The sequence below is a fragment of the Staurois parvus genome, unplaced genomic scaffold (genome assembly GCF_062004578.1).
Source record: "Staurois parvus isolate SC_StPar_1 unplaced genomic scaffold, SC_StPar_1.0 ptg000081l, whole genome shotgun sequence".
NCBI classification, from domain to species: Eukaryota; Metazoa; Chordata; class Amphibia; order Anura; family Ranidae; genus Staurois; species Staurois parvus.
Window position 1 is genome coordinate 15,668,651 of NW_028317877.1, and position 21,614 is coordinate 15,690,264.

At 39.7% G+C, this 21,614-nt stretch overlaps 4 protein-coding genes across 6 annotated transcripts in view; 3 read left to right on the plus strand and 1 right to left on the minus strand.

The window, feature by feature from the left end:
- ENTPD6 (ectonucleoside triphosphate diphosphohydrolase 6) overlaps positions 1-7,173 on the plus strand; it is a 64,972-nt gene extending 57,799 nt beyond the window's left edge. The window contains exon 14 of the mRNA XM_089669806.1: positions 3,689-7,173. Within this exon, the coding sequence (XP_089525932.1) occupies positions 3,689-3,775 (87 nt within the window). The 3' untranslated portion in view covers positions 3,776-7,173. The remainder of the gene's footprint in view (positions 1-3,688) is intronic.
- Positions 7,174-10,877: 3,704 nt separating this feature from the next.
- LOC149468713 (barrier-to-autointegration factor-like protein) overlaps positions 10,878-21,614 on the minus strand; it is a 56,310-nt gene continuing 45,573 nt past the window's right edge. For all 3 annotated transcript variants that reach the window (XM_089669810.1, XM_089669809.1, XM_089669811.1), the window contains exon 3: positions 10,878-11,133. In XM_089669810.1, the coding sequence (XP_089525936.1) occupies positions 10,984-11,133 (150 nt within the window). In that variant the 3' untranslated portion in view covers positions 10,878-10,983. The remainder of the gene's footprint in view (positions 11,134-21,614) is intronic.
- Positions 15,041-20,187, plus strand: LOC149468714 (uncharacterized). Its single transcript, XM_089669807.1, has one exon. The coding sequence runs from the start codon at positions 17,939-17,941 to the stop codon at positions 19,031-19,033; it is 1,095 nt and encodes a 364-aa protein (XP_089525933.1). The 5' UTR covers positions 15,041-17,938; the 3' UTR covers positions 19,034-20,187.
- Positions 20,119-21,555, plus strand: LOC149468715 (uncharacterized; the record flags this gene model as incomplete). The annotated part of the gene is made up of 1 exon (XM_089669818.1): positions 20,119-21,555. A coding segment is annotated over one exon (831 nt), but the record flags the coding sequence as incomplete, so codon positions are not given.

Genomic DNA, 21,614 nt, shown 5'->3' on the forward strand with positions numbered 1-21,614 from the left:
ACCCATCTTTTAGTAAAATATAAAAGATGAGTCTGCATTGAGTAAATGGATACCAAACATGCCAAATCTTAAAAATGAGTGTGCCTATAATAGATAAAAAAAACTAGGGTACCCAAAAATCTCCATAGGTGATGCTTCAAAAACCTTTACAGCTCATAAGTTTAGAGTTAACCAGGAGCTCTTGTGCTAGAAATACTGTTCTTACTCTGATGTTTGCAGTGATACCTCAAATGTGTGGTGCGACCACGGTTTACATACACATGCACACCCTGTACATGTGTTTGCAAATTTGTGTAGGGCAATGGGGGTTACAGCAATTTTTATTATACATTTTTATTATAATTTTTGTTTTTACATATTTTTTTTATGCCTTGTATTAATGTTTACGTTTTACGTATTTTTATTGCTATCCACAAAGGGTTAATAAACCCCCATGTGATAGAACTGGGCAGGTGACAGGTACTCTTTATGGAGACAATGGGCGGGTGACAGGTACTCTTTATGGAGACATTAGGGGTCTAATAGACCAAAGCATGTAACTGAGCACAGATCCACTCGGTTGTATGTGTCCTCTGGCTGTACTGGCCAAGAATTGGAGGATCTGAAACTGGAAGTGACTAGATCACTGCGGCTTCCGGTTTCTTTATTTACAGGGGAGATCGAGTGCCCTCCGCACTCCATCCTGAAGATGGTGGTTATGATCCTGGGCTCCCAGGAAGAGCAGGAGAACCCAGAAACCACAGGGGGGTAGGCACCCATCAGCTTGTGAATAATGGGTTTACTCTTTGGACAAAGAGTTGAACTAGTTGAATAACTTATTAAAGTATATGTGAATCCTCACCTTGTAAAATAGGCCATTCAGTTTAAAATAGAAATGAAAGGCAAAACATTTCTGTATAGATTTAAATAAGTAAAAAAAGGCATTTATAATTGCATTTTTTTTTTTTTAATAAGTGATCACATACCCACTGTTCACCGCTGCACAAGGAGCTTAAAATTCTGGGGTAGGAGAAACAGCTGTACACTGATCTTTCCAGTGAATGGATATGCAGGGGTGCATGTTAGGACAAGTCTGATCATTGGAAGAGAGAAGGATGAGTTCTCAGCGCAGCTAGAGAACTGACCACGCTGTGCTATCTTGCCTAGTGTGGTCAGCTTTAATAGGAAAGCAGAGGTACTGGTAGGAACACCAGGGATTTCACACAAAGGAAGCAATGCAAAGAGAACAGGGTACTTTCATACAAGTACATAGTACAGCACAGGAATATGAAATGTTGTGTTTACATATTTTTTAAATATTCGCACAATTGCCACAATTTCATGTCATATGTGTTGTATGCGTCACATAATGCATCACATAAATAAAAAGTAATAAAAAATGTTCTCCAATTTAAAGTGCATCAAATATTAAAAGTTCTCAACACCCAATTCCCTTTTAGTGCAAAAAACTCTCCAGATATCCCCAATACTCTCCAATAATAATAATAATCCCCAACCTCTTATTTAAATAAGCAAGTCAATTGTGCTTCCACGGCTATTTAAAGTTTCCCTCAATTTTATATTAGAAGCAGAAAGACAAAAGTATTCCCCATTGCATAAAAAAAACATTTATTTACAATTACACATGGGTCTGTTTCCTTGCTTCCACTCATCAAACAGATGTAAAAATGTGTATTGGCGTATTTAACAGCCCAAAAGGAACAAAGTAAGAAGAGAGATTTTCTGATTTTTAATTTTTTTTTTTTTTTTGCATGCATGCATGCATGTAAAAAACAAATAGCAATCTATCAAACAGTAGGAATGTTACATTCTTCCAAGATTTATGACATATCTATCATACAGCTAATCACTTTATGAAAAAACAGATATAAACAGATCAGAACAGATCGAAGTTAACCATTTCAATACCGGGCAATTTTACACCTTCCCTCCCAGGCCATTTTTCACATTCCAGGGCTCTCACACTTTGGGTACAATGTTGCATGACCGTGCAATTGTCATTCAAACTAAAATTTTATCGTTTTCTTCACACAACTAGAGCTTTCTTTTGGTGGTATTTAATCACCGCTGGGGTTTTTATTTTGTGATAAAATTAACAAAAAAAGACGAAACATTTTGAAAAAAAAAACACGTTTTTCTTTGTTTCTGTTATAAAAGTTTACAAATAAATAATTGTTCTTCATAAATTTAGGCCGAGATGTATTCTGCTACATGTCTTTGGTGAAAATAACCCAAATTAGGATGTATTTTTTAGTTTGTAGGAAAGTTATAGAGTTCACAAACTATGGTATATATCTGAATATTGATCAATCCTGCAGTACTGACAGCCCATCTCATTTCTTGAGGTCCAAGAAAGTCAGAACAGTACAGATATCCCCCAAATGACCCCGTTTTGCAAAGTAGACAGTCTGACGTACTTCATAAGAGGAATGGCGAGTTTTTTGAAGTTGTGTTTTTTTTGTCATAATTTTTCGGAAAATTAAAAAATTAAAAAAAATTATTTTCACAATTTTTTTTTTTTTTACATACTGTCACCAGTGCAGTACAGCGTCATCATATAACTGGCTTGGCGGTGATCAGGGACACTGACTGGTGACAGTATAAAAAAAAAAAAATATATTGTTTATTTTTTATTACATTTTTTTTTTTTTAATTTTTAAGATTTTTTTTTTTCATATTTTACTATGACCAAAGTAGTACAATGTTACCATAGTAACATTGTACTACTTTGGGGAAGTGATCAGCATTTTTTTTTTTTTTTTTTTTACACAATTTGCTTATAGCAAAGAATTACTTTGCTATAAGCAAGCATTTACCTGAATGACATCGATTCATTCAGGGTTTTTTTTTTTTTTTGTGCTTAGCTGTGATTTGGCCACAGCTAATCACATGACATGTGCATGTGACCTGCTGTGACCATTCACAGCTAGGCACTAGTGTACAATGGATGGCATGAATGAAGCCATCCATTGTATACAACTGTCATGTGACCTGCTGTGATTGGTCACAGCAGGTCACATGGTACCGGCAACGGGGGCCGCTACTCAGATCTGTCATCAGCCGTGTCCGAGGTACATGGCCGGTGACAGATCACGCCTCTGCAACAGCGCGAACTGCGCATTTGTGGGAGGACGCCAGGATAGCACCTCTCCACAAAAAAAAAGGGAAAAAAATTGAAATCCATAATATGTCTGGGACTCATCACACCACTCAGTTCCAAATACTATCAGTGCACCTCCCCTCCAAAAATGGAACCTATCATCCTCTTTTAAGAATCATCCGGTACCGTTGCACTTGAGTCCTCCCACTGGGACCATATCTTTCTGAATTTCCCTGTACTTGCTTCATACGTCATCTCATACATCTGAAGATCCACATTAACCAATTTTTCCCATGCCCTCAAATCCAGAGTATCAGAACGCTGGTTTTCATTTTTACTTTAATTGCAGTCCTTTCAATGTCTAACGTGACAGGTTTAAATTTGTACCAAATTATATTGTAACTGTAATGTCTACCTTCATTTTGTAAAGTGCTGTGCAAACTGTTGGCGCTATATAAATCCTGTATAATAATAGTCGTGTTTTTAGGGTGCCCGTTGGGCAGATCTTTCTCAATTCCTGATTACAGCCAGGGCTGAGTGCTGCCTGTTTTGAATTGTTTGTTCACTCTAAAACCTTCATTTCCACAGCTTGTTAAGAAAATAAATGATGTAGAAACCAGCTGGGCCCTAGGAGCAACCTTTTACTACATGAATCGGATGCAGGGTAATGCATAACATCTTACAGCAGAGACTGTGAAGAGGACTTTCTGGCCTAAACTTGACTTCAGTTCTCCGATGTGGATTTCAGAGATTTAGCCATAATTTATTTAACATTTTAAATGGTGACAGCTTTCATTTACTTCATTTATTTTATGTTTATTTAAGATGGAACTCCACCTAATAACACTTTTACATTTATGGTGGAGATCCCTTGTTTCTGTAATCAGTCTTTATGGTTTTGATTGATTGCTGGTGGGGTATCTCCCCTACATTTGATGTGACAGTACCTGCTTGGCTGTGATTGCACTTTTGGTTCCTCTATCTGTAATACATTCTCTCTATATATTTCAAATGAGTTACCACTGGGTGAGATCTTAATACTGATGGTATCCATCCTACTAATGGATTTTCCATTACAAATAAGATTTAATTTTTGAGAGGAACCACTTCAGCTCACAGCCATGACCCACCTGTCAGGATCAGGGTCACGGACAATTGTAAAGACTCCGGCATTGAACCCCACTCTACTCTGTCCTAAAATAAAGATGTATTGGGTGAAGTGCTTTTGCAGGCCCTTTTAGAAGGTACTGTTTGAAAATACTGATCATTGAGTAGCCTCAGCTCTTCTGGATTTGATAACTCAAATGTTGCACTGTTAGGAATGAACTGTGAATTCTTTTAATGTTTTCTTTTGCATGTCACCAGTGTTTTTGCTCCCTTCCATCAGCATGCCTTACTAAGTTCTTCCTCTTATTCTTAGCCTGGGTTCACACTGATGCGATGCGGAATTCGTAGCCGTTTCTGTGCGAATTCCGCACTGCATCAGAATCTCACACCGTTCATGCGAACCGCTGCCAGTGTGTATGTTAAGTTAACAACACCCCGAATTGGTCTGCAAAACGCGGTGCGATGTGCAGAGTTGGATCGCATAGGTGTGAATACCCATGCCATCCGATTCTAGTGAGGACCAAAAAAGGGTTCCTGCACCTTTTTGGTGCGAATAGAGCCATACAAAATGTATAGCTCAAATTGCACCGCACAGAATTCGCATGTGATTTGCACAGGAATGCAGTGCGGTTCCTGTGTGAATCACATGAGATATGCGGCACCGCACAAGTGTGAACCCAGGCTGAATGGAGTAGACCCATCTACACCGAATGTAAATATCCCTTTATTTGAACAGTACATAGCCCCATTTATAGCACCCAAAAAGGTATAGCATTCAGGAAATGAACAATAAGTGGGCATTTTATTTTCTGCTTCAGAATATCCCTTTAAATTTGATATGGTAGACATTCTTGCATGAAACACAGGTTCAGAAGGAAACCTGTTCACAGAATAAGCTGAAGGCTTAACCCAAAATGTTTAGTTGTGTTGGGTTACTTCTGCCATAAAAAGAATGGTGTCTTACTTAGGGTTCCCTTGGGCTCCTTTCATACAGACATTCCGATCAGGTCTGCCTGTTGGTTTTTCAGGTGGACCTGATCGGAAGCTCCATGCAGCCCTATAGACAGTGTAAAGTGACTTGTGTGCATTGACACCCACCTACCTCTGGGCCCATCCAGAAAAAAAAGACTGTGGCTTTTCCATTTTTGCAGACCAGATCAAAGGTAGCTTGATGTAAAGGGACTGTGAAATCTGCTTATGCCTGGTCTCCCGGAGAGCTAGCACAGGTCTGCCCATGTCCTCCAGGCAGAAACTGAAGGGGCACGCATGTAAAAAAAAAACAGACATCTATCCTGTTTTGGCTCCGATTCAGCAGGGAATCTGCTCACTGATCGCCTGCTGAGCACAGCGGACTCCGCTCCGTGTGAAATGAGCCTTGTGGTCCAGCAACTGTAGTCTCTGACATATGTTGGTGAAATTAAATATATGGTTCACATATATGCGGGCCGCGATTTTTGTGCTGGCATGAGAACCCATTCATTTGAATGGACTCCCGTGACACGCTGGGAAGACGTGCCTGCACTTCCTCCAAAAACTTGCGCATGGGAACCTCGGTTCACAGTATGGTTACGGTTTCCAGTGTGGGTGGCGTGCCATTAGAACTTATAGCACCCGCCCGCGGGTCTGCATTTCTCTGTGCGGGTGGTGTGGATGCACGGATTTTAGTGCGGATCCGCAGCGGCACCACCCGTACAGATGTGAACCTACCCTCAGTGTGGATTGACTTCTCTTAACTGGTAAAAAGGTACATTTGTTCATGGGGCATTTTGTCGCTTTCATTTTTTCTTACTATTTGCCTTTCCATTTGACCTGGTGTCTCTCCGTCCACCTACCTCATGCTGTTTCTAAGTATCCTTGGAGATTAAACACCTCGCTTTGTATGATATTGCATAGTTGGGTCCTTGGGTGAGCAGTCTGGAAGAAGCATAGAGTAAAACATTACTCCTCACAAGGTGGATTTACCATCATTACGCTGTCACAAGAAAGCTCACACAGCGTTTTTTTTTTTTTTTTTTTATCTGAAAGTTTGATTGAGGTTTAAAATAGATGCATAGCTGTTAGTAGTATATTAAAAAATGCCTTATCTAGAAAATAAAACCAAATTGGAGTTAACATTTTCAAATCTGGTGAAGAATGATTTTAAAACTTTTCTACTGATGTCATATATGGTGTTTAGCACCTTTTTTTTTAAAAGTGCCTGCTGTCTTTTAAACTAAATAGGTCTGTTTTAAAGTAGAATTCAAAAGTAGGCCTTCTCTCACATGGGCCTACTTTATGTATACAGCTGTGCAAAGGGCTGTCATTACCCTCATGGAATGCTCAGGTGTTCTGTGCAGGCAGTCCCCTTCATGTCTATTGAGATGCAATGGCTGCAAAAACACAACTGCTGGTCCCAATTAGACAGGCTCCGTGTATCACTGAGCACAGGCAGTGTGCGTTCAGGGACATGTACCTGTATGGCTGTCAAAATTGGGACCGGTGGCTGTGTCCCAGTAGACATGAATGAGACTGCCTGCATCCTATGTGGGCAAAGACTACCCTTTGCACAGAGATATGCCAATGTGAAGAACTATAGAATACAGAACTAAACAACCTTTCTAGTGTTGAAATTCTCCTCTCCAGTGCCAATCACCTGAACAAATGTCAGTCTTCGTTCATGTGATCATAGCTGAAGGGGATTGGGGAAGTGATATTCTCCTATGATACATGAAGGATCAAGCCCTAGAAATATCAGCAGCCACTCCACTTGCAGTCCTAATCCATTTTATAGTGGAGTTGCCCCTTGAATTTTCTGTCATGATTGATAGCCTGTGACATTTTGTCAGAATAACAGGCAAAAATCACTGCCTGACAGACTGTACAAGTGAGATTGTAACCTCCTTTGTATACATGTCTTAACTTATGGGCTTGTTTAATGAAGCTGAATTTTGTAGATGTATTCTATTTAATAAAACAGTATTTTGTTATCTCTGTTGTACTTTATTTTTTTTTATATATATATACACACAAAGAATTGAACACGTTTTGGATATGCCTGTTTGTAGATGGTAATATGATACTCATCAGATACTCTAACCCCCTGCTCACATCGGGTGCGATTTGCATGCCTGGCGCTTTGCAAATCACATGCCAAGTCACACCCTGTTGTCCACAATTACAGCGGTCAAATCTGTGCGGTTCTGACTTGGTCGGAACCGCACCGATTTCTAAAGTAATACATGCACTACTTTTTGTGCGATTTGCATAGACATCTGTGTCAGATGTCTTGCAAATTGCACTTGAAATCGGTATGTCCCCTGACTTTGGAATTGTGAGACTTACAGTGAAGTCTCACAATTCCAAAGTCGGCTTGATGTGACCGGGGTGTAAGAGTGGAAAGATGCAATTTAGAGCAAGGGAGCCACACTCCATTTTATTGCAGGCCGCATCAGCTTTATAGTTGCCCTCAAAGGGCTGGTTTTATCTGTAGGACTATACAAATATATCTACTTTTTAATTGCCTCTGCATTCAATGATTACCGGTTTTAGTAAGAACTTTACTGAGAGGTACAGACTGGCCCACTCGCATGGCTGCAGCAGATGCAATGCTGAAAAAGAGGGTCACACACACACATGCTATCATCCACAAGAAATGTTATTGGAGATTGCTTGCATTGTACATGGTTCTGCCATGGTGTTCTGTCTGAGAAGTCTCCAATAGTTTCTTGTGGATGATACTAGCAATGTGCAACCCTCCTTTTTAAGCTGGAATAGAATTGTATTATTCTCATAATAAATATAAGCAGATGATCAGGGTACCCCACCCTTACATAAAAGATTTTAAGAGACCCCCTGCCATCAGAAGTCAAGAATTCCCCACCCTTCCTTACATCAGTGTACCCCCTTACCTTGTGCTGCTGGGAAGAAGCTGGGAAGCAGAAAGTGCAAGCCCTGGAGGACTGGAGTCAGCTGCCAGAGTCTGCTGAATGTAGAGAAGGGGGTGCTGCAGCTGCACACAGAGGTGCAGGATCTGTAGGAGTAGTTCTATCAGCTCTGCTGCTGACTGTTGGGGGGAGAGATGAGCCTCTTCATGGCTTCACAGAGAAGCAACAGAGTTTTGTTCTTTCTGCTGAGACAAGGTGGGGGAGTGCTGCAATAGAGGAGTAAAGCTATATGAAATTGGCTGGGTTCAGCCCGTGGGCCTTGTTTGACACATGCGATTTGGGGGATACGATATTGCTCCTCCTCGTTCAGAAAGATAAGGCAATGGTGACAGCATTCAAAATGGGACCATGGAAAAGAAGCAATCGCACATTCCCACCATCTGACTGGCTGTCACTCATAGGGTGGGTGTGCATGTATACTTTTTATCAGAGGGGTATATAACTAAATAGTGCCTTTTAGGGCCCTTTTACATGTATCGGCTTTTTATTTTTCTTTTTTACAGATTTTTTTTTTTTTTAATTGAAATGAATATAAATGCAGATATTTTAAAAATGTGTGGTGCAGAATGTACTGAAAAATGCATTAAAACATGTCAGTGCAAACCACATCTGTCAAAAAATGTGAGTGTTAATGAGCCCTTAACCTGGGTTCACATATGCGGTGCGGTATATCGCATGTGCTTCGCACCGCTTTCCAGATTTGTGTGCGGTGCGAGTGGAGCCATACCACACCCGCACCAAAAAAGATGCAGGACCCGTTTTTTTTGGTCCGCACTAGAATTGGATTGCATGGGTATTCACACCTATGCGATCCGATTCTGCACATCGCACCGCGTTTTACAGATTGCTTTCGGGGTGTTAACATGCACACCCACAGTGATCTGCATGAACAGGGTGCGATTCTGATGCGGTGCGGAATTCACACAGAAACCACTGCGAATTCTGCACCGCATCAGTGTGAACCAGGGCTTAAAGCCAGACATGGGTAATAGATGGCACCTTAAAGTGGTAATAGGTAGGTATACCTTCTCAAATGTTTAGAAGTTGATTTTGACGATCCACATTGTGCTGGCAAACCTTGATCTATGGTGTCACCAGTCTCCATTTGGTATCTGCTGCTGCACCCACTTATTGTACAGAATTTTCCAGGAACATGTGCTATGGGAATATTTCACATTGACCTCTTTCTTGTAGGTTGGTGGGCAGGCACCGCAATGAATTAATACCCTATGCCTTCACTGTGGGCACCCACCTGGCACTACATTTCCCAAAATTCATCAACTGTCGCACAGCTCAGTGAAAGACACAGAGTATCAGAGGTTACGTAGGAAAGTACATCGGGATTGCATATTTAAAAGCTTTCAGGACAGGAAGCAGCTCTGCAATGCTGCATGTCGCAAAGTCAAAAGTATGGTTTAGAGAAGGGAAGCCGTGAATTTGTTGAAGTATTACATGTAGAGGAATGCAATATAGAAATCTATAACAATAGATTTATCAAAACAAAATTGGAGTTCTGCTTTAAACTCACTAGAATGCATTTATACCAAAATTACAATTTTGCCTGGAGACAATCTTTAAAGGTTATAAGGAATAATCTCAATCCAAGATTTCAACCATTTTTTATACTATAGCTGAACTCTAGGAATTCAGCCACTTTGTAAAATGTGCTGGCATACTAGGAGTCAAATCCAACGAGGTGCATGCCACCTCCTGAACATATCTCCTTAAATTACATGACAGCTTTATAGAGCCCCAGGAGTGCAGCTATCACAATACTCCCAGGATTCTGACAGGAGAGATACTGTGTTCTAACACACATCTCTGTCCACCCTTCCCATCCATTTTTCATTCACAGAAGCCTTTGTATTCTGTGAATGAGTGCACTTTTTACACAGCACTCTGCAATTAGACAGGAGGAGGGGAGAGGTGGGCACAGCAGCTACATACAACTCTGCAGTCTCCGGAGCTGAGACCAGGGGTCCAATGTCAAGGGTCAGAAGCAGAGCGATCGTTCTACTCCAGGGACTCAGAAAAATGTAAATTAAATATATATGTCCACAAGGTAGTATGCACCTTATTTGATTTAACCCCTACTAATCCAGCACATTTTACAAAGTAGCTGAATTCCTGCAGTTTTAAAAAGATCTGCTTTTTACTTCTACGTATGCGTAATTTAAATTTGTACTCTTGTTCAGCCATTCACCTTACTCCACAATCTGTAATGCACTCTCTCTATATATTTCAATTGAGTTACCACTGGGTGGGATCTTAACAAGACTCCAGCATTGAACCCCTCTACTCTCTCATAAAATAAAGATGTATTGGGTGGCATGCTTTGGCAGGCCCTTTTAGAAGGTACTGTTGGACAATACTGATACTGAGTAGCCTCGGCTCTTCTGGATTTAATAATTCAAATAATGTTGCACTGTTAGGAATGAACTGTGAATTCTTTTAATGTTTTCTTTGCATGTCACCAGTGTTTTTCCTCCCTTCCATCAGCATGCCATACTAAGCTCTTCCTCTTATTCCTAGCCTGGGTTCACACAGTGATTATAATCTAACTGAATAGAAATAGTCATGGACTGAATTTAACAACTCGTTTAAAAAATCCTGCTTTTTAATTCAAACTGTATTTCTGTTTTAACAGAAGCATATTTTTTTTTTATGTACACACACCTTGCTGTTCGTCTACGGCTGATGCACGATATGTTTGGAAAAGATAATATGGTGTAAAAGCTGCACAGAGATAACGTTACCTTAAATCTTTATTCCTTAGCAAACAATTTAGTAAACAAGCTGATAGAATGTAAAACTGTAAGGTCAATAAATATGAAACTTTGTAGTTGAGGAACTTCAGAGGAAGGATGAACACCATTCTTTCAAACAAGATGAACATAACTCTGCTTGACGGGAATTCGCTCCACACGCATCTTTCAACCAATCTTTAAAGAGGTCATCTGCATCCTTCCTTAACACAAGAAACTGTCCCAGAAGCACATAAGCCTGCAAAGTATAGAAACCTTTTAGCAACAAATGTCAAAATGAACCTCTGAAATATTAACATGCTGACCTGTAGATTAAAAAATAAAATATATATTATATATATATAGCCAAAACTTATTTTGCATTGAGATTTCCTTTAAAGTTGACCTAAACCCCCTATTGTTTTCAGCCAAGTAAGCTGCCATCTTGGCCTCAGTTTGGTCTTCAACTGCCATGGTGCTGCACATGTGAACAAGTATGACACCAGCCGTTTAATTTTTTGACAGTTTGGTTGAGAGCCCAAGAAGTGTAACCATTACATTCATGACACATGCTGGGAATGTAACTGTTTGAGAATGTTAAAATCGATGAGTTTAGTTCCACTTCTACTTCTTGTCCTGGAAACACAACAGGAAACCTCTACAAAATGAAAGGATTTCCCATTGTAGACAGTTGGCATTGGAACAGATGTACCCATTGTAAGATTTACTTTTAGCCCGCATGCACACTGGATGTTTTGATAATGCTGGTAACGTTAGCTGTGTAAAGTCACGTTAAAAACGGGAGTTTTTTTTTAGCTTTTTCACAGTGTTTAGCGGAGCTTTCCCGCGTTAGTGTTTTTTTTACCCAAAAAAAAAAAAATCCAAAAACGCCATTTTGCAACATTTTGCCGTGTTTTTCAGCGTTAGAGCACTTTTACAGCTAAAAATACTCCCCTAGAAAGCCACTAGTCCTGGGTTAAAATGTTGATTGCATTCTATGTGCATGAACCCATAGGATAACATGCTGGGGGGTTTACTTGCTGTAGAAAAAAAATGTCAAAAGCCAAAAACAGCCGCTGTAAAAACATCCAGTGTGCATGAGGACTTGCCTCTTGCTGTGATGACAGCTATAAAATCTTGTATTTCCCATCACTTTCTGTCTTGGCAACAATGATCATCAGGACAAACAAACATCCTAAACAATGTTTTGGGTATACATACGGGCATGTTTTTAAAGAAGTGAAGGTGCCTTTTACAAAACATTTACTGATGGTACATCAATCACGGATTTAAAACACATGTACCTGGAAGATTTACCTGTAGTGAATGTAAGATTCACGGTTTTATAAATCAAGTAATAAGCATTGTTAAAATGGCAAGCCCCTATAAATATCACTGGTTGTCCTAGAGAAACGTCTCCATACCTCTGTGAATAAAGGGGTAGCCAGATCATTGATTTACAAAAGAAAAAAAAAAGGAGGTGGTGTAAATTACCTGATGGAAACCCTGCAAAACTTAAAGCGGACCTTTACCCATAACAACTTGGTAAAAAAATAATGTTCTTTAGCAAGGAACATACATTCTAATTAATTATGCTACCAAAATTAGTGTGTGTTGTAAATTGCCTCCAGCATTGTTCCTGTGTGTTCCTGCTGGAGGCTGCCCATTTGCTGAAGCCCAGAGCCCCTGAACAGCAGTAAATCATAAAGCAGAAATAGACCCAACAATTGCAGGGGTTGCCAACTGTCACATTTGCTTGTGATCTCAACCAAACTGTCAAACTATCAAATGGCTGAGTCATAACTGATCACATGTGCAACACCATGGCAGTTGCAGATCAAACAGAAGCAGCTTCCTTGGCTGTAAAGGATGGGGGGGGGGTTTACAGTAAATATGCTTTAAGGCTGTCAGCATATCGGCCTCTACAAAATCAGCGGTGTCTAAAAATGGAGCGCAACTAAGCATGTGCAGAGCAGGGTGAGACAGTATATTACTGAATTTTAAACAGTATAGGCACTTATTTTTAATGTTTTACATAGCTATACACGCAAAAGGGGCCAGACTGAAGTGATCTAGAAGGACTTCATTTTCTGACTAAAGTTCTACTTTAACAGCCAAAAACAACCAATCTTAGCGACCAGTAAAATAGTCCTAGAGAGAAAACCCTCCTCCCATGCTCGTCTCCAGGACTTCTCCAGAGCCTCCCCCATCCTCTGGAATTCTCTACCCTAATTTATCAGACTATTGCCTACTCTGCTTACTTTTAGATGATCTCTGAAAACCTCTCTTCAGGGAAGCCTATCCTGCCTTCAGCTAATAATGGAATCTTCTATTCCTCCTACCAGTCCATCTCCCACAGCTATTACCTTTTGTACTACTAGACCCTCCCTCTTAGATTGTAAGCTCCAAGGAGAAGGGCCCTCCTAACTCTTGTATTGAACTGTATTGCCTCCTGTTATATTGTAAAGCACTGAGCAAACTGTTGGCACTATATAAATCCTGTATAATAATAATAATAATAACACTGCTTTGCTTCACTTGTTTAGGAGAATTTGTTACCAGTACTTCATTCCTGTATTTTAACACTCAACCCATCAAACACCACAGCAAGCACAAATAAAACTTGCTCATTCTGGTATGTTTGCTTGCCTACTGTTGGCTTAGGCAGCCCATTCATTGATCTTTTTTTTTTCATTCTCCCCGCCGCCAGAATACAATGATCAGTGTTCCTGGGTATAGGCAATGACACTGATTGTTGTTTTTTTTTTTTTTGTTTTTTTTTTCAAACAAACTGACAAGCTGGTTGTACACATGTCAACCAATAGATTGACTTGTGCTCAACCAGCCTGCCCCATACGTGGATTGAAATTCAGCTGGTCCCTTCTGAACTGGCCAAATTTTGATTAACGTGTGGTCAGCTTTATTCTAGTAGAAAGCTATGTGCTGATCGACCGCCAAGCACCAGGATTCTTTGCAAACAACCAAAGTTTAAAACGGTACATTGTCCTAAATAAGAGGAAACCCTCAAAAAACATTTTTTTTTTTAATTAATAAAGCCCAATTTTTCCTAGGCAGCCCATACATTAGTCGTTTTTTTCATTCAACCAGCGTGTTTAATAAAAAAAACTGACCCCATTCCCCCATCCATACATTTGAAGTGTATGGGGGAATCCTCCTGTTGAGTTTTTGTATTCTGACAGTGGGGAAACTTCCCCGCTTTCAGAATACACAGATCAGCATTGCAGGCTATGGCTGGCAGTAATGATCTAGTGGAAATAATTATACAGGGTGTTTGTACAGAAGTCAATTGGTAATCACAGTGCCCATACATGGATTGAAATTCAGCCAGTTCAGCAGGAATCGGCCACATTTTGATCCACTTATGGACAGCTTTAGATAGTTATTACAGGAATAAGTGTCCCTGTTGGAAGATTTCCCCTCTATTCCTTTTTTGGTGGCAACTCAGAATTTTGGATTTACCCTCACTTTCATTCCCAGTGACAATGGTCATCAGGACAATTCAAGAGAGTGAATCTCGACAATGAGAAGCAGACAGCAATAAAAACCTGACAGTGATTCCATCCCTTCCCCTTTACATTCAAGTCTAAAGTTTTCCCTTTAGTTCTATTTTAACCACAGTGAACAGAGGTGAACAAAAAGCTACTTCAGCAGTTCTAAAACCTAAGACAAAGACGTCTTCATTCCATCAAAAGTAATATTTGAACTAGACTGCAATAATGCATGCAGCACCATCTCAAATAATTGATCAACCTTTCAAGTAATATGATTTCCACGACTTCTCCATGAAGACCACAAACAGCAGTGTTCCCAAACAACCCTTCATTTTATACCCAGTTTATTCCCTGCGCACAGCTGCCATCACACAGAATATATTTTAAGTGCTGAAAAATCTGACCCAGTCGTATCATTTTGTCCCTGAAGACTACCATTTGTTCCTAAACGAAGAAAAACGGGGTCCTGTTCACACCATACAGTTGCAAGAAAAAGTATGTGAACCCCTTGGGATTACGTGGAGTTTTGCATGAATTGGGCAGAAAATGTGCTCTGAACGTCATCTAAGTCACAACAATAGAAGAACACAGTCTGCTGAACATAATACTACACAAACATTATATGTTGCCATGGTTTAATTGCACATATGTGATACATATGTGACATGAGTGTATAGGGTGTATGGATGAGAAGTGATTGACACTCAACTGTCATAATGCTAATGATTATAACCATTAGATGGGTAACTGGAGTTCAAAATAACATGTTGGAAGTGTACATTAAACCAGTTAAAACCAGTTGAAACCAGAGATGTGGCTGATATTCACCAGATGTGCATTCCATCAAAATAGGTAACTACGCGTGATGGCACAGCCGATCACGCGTTGACTCTAACTACTCCGCAGAATCATACATGACGTTATATAACCAGGAGATACTGCGCATGGCAGTAGATAAAGACATTCCAAACTATGTATATAAAAGACGGGGGATTCTAGGGGAATTTGGGACTCATTGAAGATGCGGCAGACGTGCCTTGCGGTGATTTCCCGGATTCCCCTTTGCTGACTGTTGGAGTCCCCCAGTCACTGGGCAGTGGGTGATGCTACAATATCCGGTGATGTATTGATGCTTTATTCTTGCTATAATATGATCTAAATATGATTTGCAATTCTGACAATTCTTATGTTATTATACTAACAGAACTTATTCAATAAATCATGTTTTGCTTTAATATTTATTAAGCCTAATCCGTGTATTAGTGAGCGATTGTAGTAGTGTTAAAAACACTTTGTTTTGAGGCAAAACATAAATTGGCATAGTCGGCAGGATGCCAAGTAGAGATATCTCCTAATAGGAAGTTTATTTTGAAAAATTGATTTTTGCACGTTGACCCCTAGGTACCAGGGGGCCTCTGTGCAAAATATTGACATTTGGCATTTTGCCAACAAATTTCGGAGATTTAGCTACCTGGCATTTTAGAAAAGAACCAGATATGTTTAAGCGAAAAGCGAAGGGTAAGATTGATAAGGTGGAGATTCCCGGCTGGACCGAGACTCCATATGATATTTTAGCACAGGAATTGTCAGGTGCAGGGTTGGCAGAATCGTGGGATAGTAAGTTTAAAGGTATCGAACCCCTTGATGTTGTAAATGTACTTGAGGGGGTCCCTGCCAAGGCAGGTGATGTCGAACCCCTCGATGTTGTAAATGTACTTGAGGGGGTCCCTGCCAAGGCAGGTGATGCAGTAGCTTTAGGCAGATGCAGTTGGATTTTGCTAACTGCATACAGGAAGATTCATAAGAAATTACATCAAGTAATGAAGGATTACCATCAGCTAGAGCAGAAGACCATAGAACAAGAAGGTAAAATTGTTCTTCTGCAATGTGGGCAAAAATTGTTGAAAGATAAATTAGAACATTATCAAAATATAGCTGAGATGGCAGCAGTAAAAGTGGCCCAAAATAAGTATAGGAAACGAAGGGGAAGGGTGAACCGTGGAAAAGTGCAGCAGGCAATAGCAGCAGCCACAGTTAATTGGGATCCGGGTAAATGGGATGCTGATGTATGGGATTCCTCATCAGATGATGCTTGGGATGACTGTCTGGGAGGACCCGGTTGCCTGGACCCTGAACCAGTTACTAGAAGAAAGAACATAGAAACAGGAGGTGTAAGGAGGAAGCTATGAAGGTAGCAATGGTTATGGATGAAACAGATAGATATCTGGATACTTCCATGACCTTAGCTGCCCGAAAAAGGATAATTAGGAATGTATAAACCTGTAATCATGTATAAATATGTAATCATGACGTTAATATCATTAAATAACAGTAGATGGGAAGATATAGTGGATAAGATAGCTGAATTTCAGGATATGGGATAATGGGTTAAATCATCCTCCTCCAGAGATAAGAGAGAGAGCAATAACTCACCTCCCCTTTGACAGAAGGGGAATGTGGATAATCACCTGTCCTGGAAAGATATGTTCCAGGCTTTACTTAAAGCTGGAGTTCCTAAAGAACACATTGATGGGAAAGATACACAAGTATTGTGGAAATTATATAAGCAAAAAGTGCTGTCAGGAAGGAAGGTTGATAAGAAGAGTGCAGAAGTAAGATTAAAAGAACATAAGGATGTAGACAAGAAACAAGAAAGGGAACAGGAGAAGGGGAAAAGGGGTATAGGAGATTTCCCTGATTGGGATCAGTTTCAGAAAATCTATCCCTGGGAAGAAATAGCAACCATGGTAGCTTTAAAAAATTCAGACAGCCTCAGCTCCTCCCAAAGATCTGTTAGGATCACAAGAGGATAATTTGGCATGAGTAGCCAGCCAAGCCCCCATATGGATTAAAAAAGATGATAGGCCATATGTGCAGGTGAGTATCCATTGGGAAGGGGGTAATATACAAACAGTGCTAGCATTAGTAGACACGGGGGCAGAGGCTACTCTAATTTATGGAAATCCAAATAAATTTAAAGGACCCCCAGTGTAAAAATATCAGGGTTGGGGGGGAAGGTGACTGAAGGTGTACAAACTGAAGTGACCTTAAAAATTAGGAATATACCTCCACAAAAATTCCCTGTACTGATAGTTCCTATAAATGAATATATTATTGGTATGAAGTCCATGATCTTGCCAGCCCAGGACCGGGTGGCTCAATTGCTTTTGATTTCTTTGTATATCGCTAACATCAAAGAAGGCGAAGCTTCCACAAAGTTAACGGTTAGAGGAGACCAAGGCTTTGGCTAACACAGTTAATGTGGGGGCTAAAATTTGGGTACAGGGGGCATCTGGTCCCCCGAAACCTGCAGAAGTAATAGCTGTAGGAAAGGACCGCACCCTACTGATCATGAAACCAGGCAGAGAAAAGTGGGAATATGTCCCACAAGAAAAATGTTACTTGCGGGAATGATTCATACTGTATTGTCTTTCACAGAGCAACGATATACTTATCTTCAGTCTTGGAATCCTTGGTATCGTGTGGTTGGTTGAATTAGAGGTCGGAGCGTGGACGCCGGGAATTAAAGTAACAGATACCGGCAATGCCAGAATGAGCTGGGGTTGGAAAAGCATGCGTACGAATAGAACTCAAGATGATTTTATATGCCCAGCTAATCAGCCCTGCCTCATTCTAAATATAACCTTCAATGGTACTGTATGGACAGGAGCTCCAATAGAGGGTTACAAGCCAACATATGCGGTTCATGGAAATGAAGGTGTGATAAATGTAATCTCTGAAGTTAGCCTTTGCTGTTGCCAACAGGAAGCAAGCTTCATTTATTTGTCAGCTGCAAATAGAAGGTCCGTAACAAGAAACTGTACCGCTAAGACTAAACCAAGTACTGTCTTTCAGTTTGCTCTTAATGAGACAATCATTATGACTTGTACCAACGCCAGTGAAATCCAAGGAAGATCATGGTGGGGTCAGTACTTAATCTTTGTAAATTCAAACACTACTCATATCGACCCCGGACATATTAAAAGATTGCCTTCTACATGTGAAAAAGTGGGTCAACATGCACAAAAAACTGTGATACATGCTCAAATAACATTTCCAAGTACTGTAAAACACTGTATGAAACGAAAAAAAAGAGCGTGGTATGATACATTGCTTGGGGGTTACGGCTCCCTAACAGGAACCTTAAATGGGTTTGATATTGAGACACTAGCAAATAGAATGTCTAATGCTGGTAGTAAGATTAATGATGCTCTAACTATGCAAGCTAAATGGATGCCTACTATATTCCGTCCAGCTAGTATAGCTGCCGGAATAGATGATGCGATGCTCCATTTAGTAAATGCTTCAAATAATTTTTTAACAGATTTTGATACTAACATTACAAAGTTTATTAATTGGACGGTATGTACATTGCAGACCATATATGAGCAACAACAGAAAATGAATATGCAGGCTATGTTAATGACGGGAAATGAATTAGTGTGGAGGACCGCATTTAACAAAAGTATCCCAGTAAACATGTGGGTACATTTAGAAGCTCAGAAAATGATCTGCAATGACACTACTTGTCTTGGAACAATATTAATGTATAATGTTACTAAAACTACTACAATGTGTAAATTTGTTGTAATGCCTTTGATTATCACTGTTCAACAGGTAAAAAGTTTTGGGCATAAAATTAGCTAATCTTACATAATTTTGGGGTGCTGAAAACGAAAATGACCCTAAAAAATGTTGATTGGCTCTAGTTTCCATGATATATTCACCCATCTAATGACGTAAGCCATTCAAAATTATGATGCAACTTCAGCTGCATATTGCGCAATTGATACTGGTGACCAATAGAAAATTGCATGTATACTGAGATGATGCAATATTAGCCTTCAATTGCATCACTTTACTGCATAAAAGCTGCAGTATCTGTAGCTGATTGTAGTTCGACAGCGTCTTTACATTTCGTTTTATGCTTATATAGGCTACTCAGTAATGCCTGGAACTTGTGTGAATAAAGCAGATAATTTCTGCTATATCTGCGGTGAAATAACTTTTATCTCACAAAAAAGGAGGATAACAGGAATGATTAGGAAAGCCTACAACTTGTATTTTGGCTGCAAGATAGGAGACCAGGACAAGAGCTGGGCACCACATATATGCTGCAATTCTTGTGGGACGGCACTGGAGCAATGGTTGAATGGAAAAAAGGCATCTATGCCTTTCGCTGTGCCAATGATTTGGAGAGAGCCAACAGATCATGTTAGTAATTGTTACTTTTGTATGGTGCCTCCAATTGTAAAAGGGCTAAATAAGAAGAAAAAGTTATCTGTGCACTATCCAAATATTCCATCGGCAATACGTCCAGTTCCTCATGGAGAGGGGCTACCAATTCCTAAAGCACCAGAATCCCTCGTGGTTGAGTCAAGTGAGGAAGAACCTGAAGCGTGTAGTCATGTGCAGTTGTAAGAGATAGCCCTTTCCTCGAATACAAGAGAAAAGCCAAGAGAAGCAAAACCGACACAAACTGAAGACAAAACTAGTGAGAAGTATTAAAATGATTCAACTTAGCTTATGGCTATAATTTTTCTTGGTAATCCTATGCAATATATTATGCCATTTAGGCTTTGTTATGTAGTCAATATCACTTGCTTTATATTTGTGGAAAGACATCTATCTATATAATTATTGTGCATTATGTAGTCATTACGCCTATAGTAGAAAACTTTCCGTTTACAGAAAAACTAGAGCCAATTGACAAATTTCATTGTTATATTTGAACTCAGAATGTGAAATTCTTTAAGAAATGGATCCTTTTGTTTCCAAAACTGGCAAAAAATAAAAATTTGTTGAACAGTGTTATTGGTGCACCTGGTGCTCAGCATTATTGGAGTCCAGAGTTTTATGGCACCCATGTAGACAATAACAAAACTCATGATCTCTCATTTTGTGATAATACTCTTGAGGGAAAAATATGTAAGTTGCAGTCTTCTGTATATGAGCCATGTTTGTTGCAGAACACTGTAAATGTATGTAAATGGACTATTCTACCTATGTCTTATGAAATGATGGTAGAAATAGCCCCACAAACTGTGTGTATGGTAACTGACATTCCTGCAGTCAGAGGAATGAAAGTTCCCTTTTCAGGTTGTATCAGTAATATATCTTCTTTAATGTGGCATAATGAAACTTTTATATTACAAGGAGATAAGGATGAGTCGGTTCAGGAATATTGGAAAAGTGATTCATTGGAAATTCCCAATTGGGAATTTAATTTAACAATTTTGAAACAATTAATGGATAAATCAATCGAAGTTCAACAACATATTGAATATTTGAACACTACAATTGCACAACATGTGGTGACTACGACCATATCAAGTGGAAGACTGATAAAACTAGGATCTAGCATAGCTGACGCTACCTCCCATCATTGGTGGGATGTATTTCTGGGTTATTCTCCCTCGGCTACTAAGGTTTTGAATTTTCTAGCGCACCCTCTGCTGGTTATTATGATATTTATAGCATTATTGACATTATGGAATTGTTACATAGCTTACAAATTATTTTGCAAAAAACCAACGGTGGTTATGGCAACTTATGTCATTTGAGTTTCAATCAAGGACCGATTGTGATACATATGTGACATGAGTGTATAGGGTGTATGGATGAGAAGTGATTGACACTCAACTGTCATAATGCTAATGATTATAACCATTAGATGGGTAACTGGAGTTCAAAATAACATGTTGGAAGTGTACATTAAACCAGTTAAAACCAGTTGAAACCAGAGATGTGGCTGATATTCACCAGATGTGCATTCCATCAAAATAGGTAACTACGCGTGATGGCACAGCCGATCACGCGTTGACTCTAACTACTCCGCAGAATCATACATGACGTTATATAACCAGGAGATACTGCGCATGGCAGTAGATAAAGACATTCCAAACTATGTATATAAAAGACGGGGGATTCTAGGGGAATTTGGGACTCATTGAAGATGCGGCAGACGTGCCTTGCGGTGATTTCCCGGATTCCCCTTTGCTGACTGTTGGAGTCCCCCAGTCACTGGGCAGTGGGTGATGCTACAATATCCGGTGATGTATTGATGCTTTATTCTTGCTATAATATGATCTAAATATGATTTGCAATTCTGACAATTCTTATGTTATTATACTAACAGAACTTATTCAATAAATCATGTTTTGCTTTAATATTTATTAAGCCTAATCCGTGTATTAGTGAGCGATTGTAGTAGTGTTAAAAACACTTT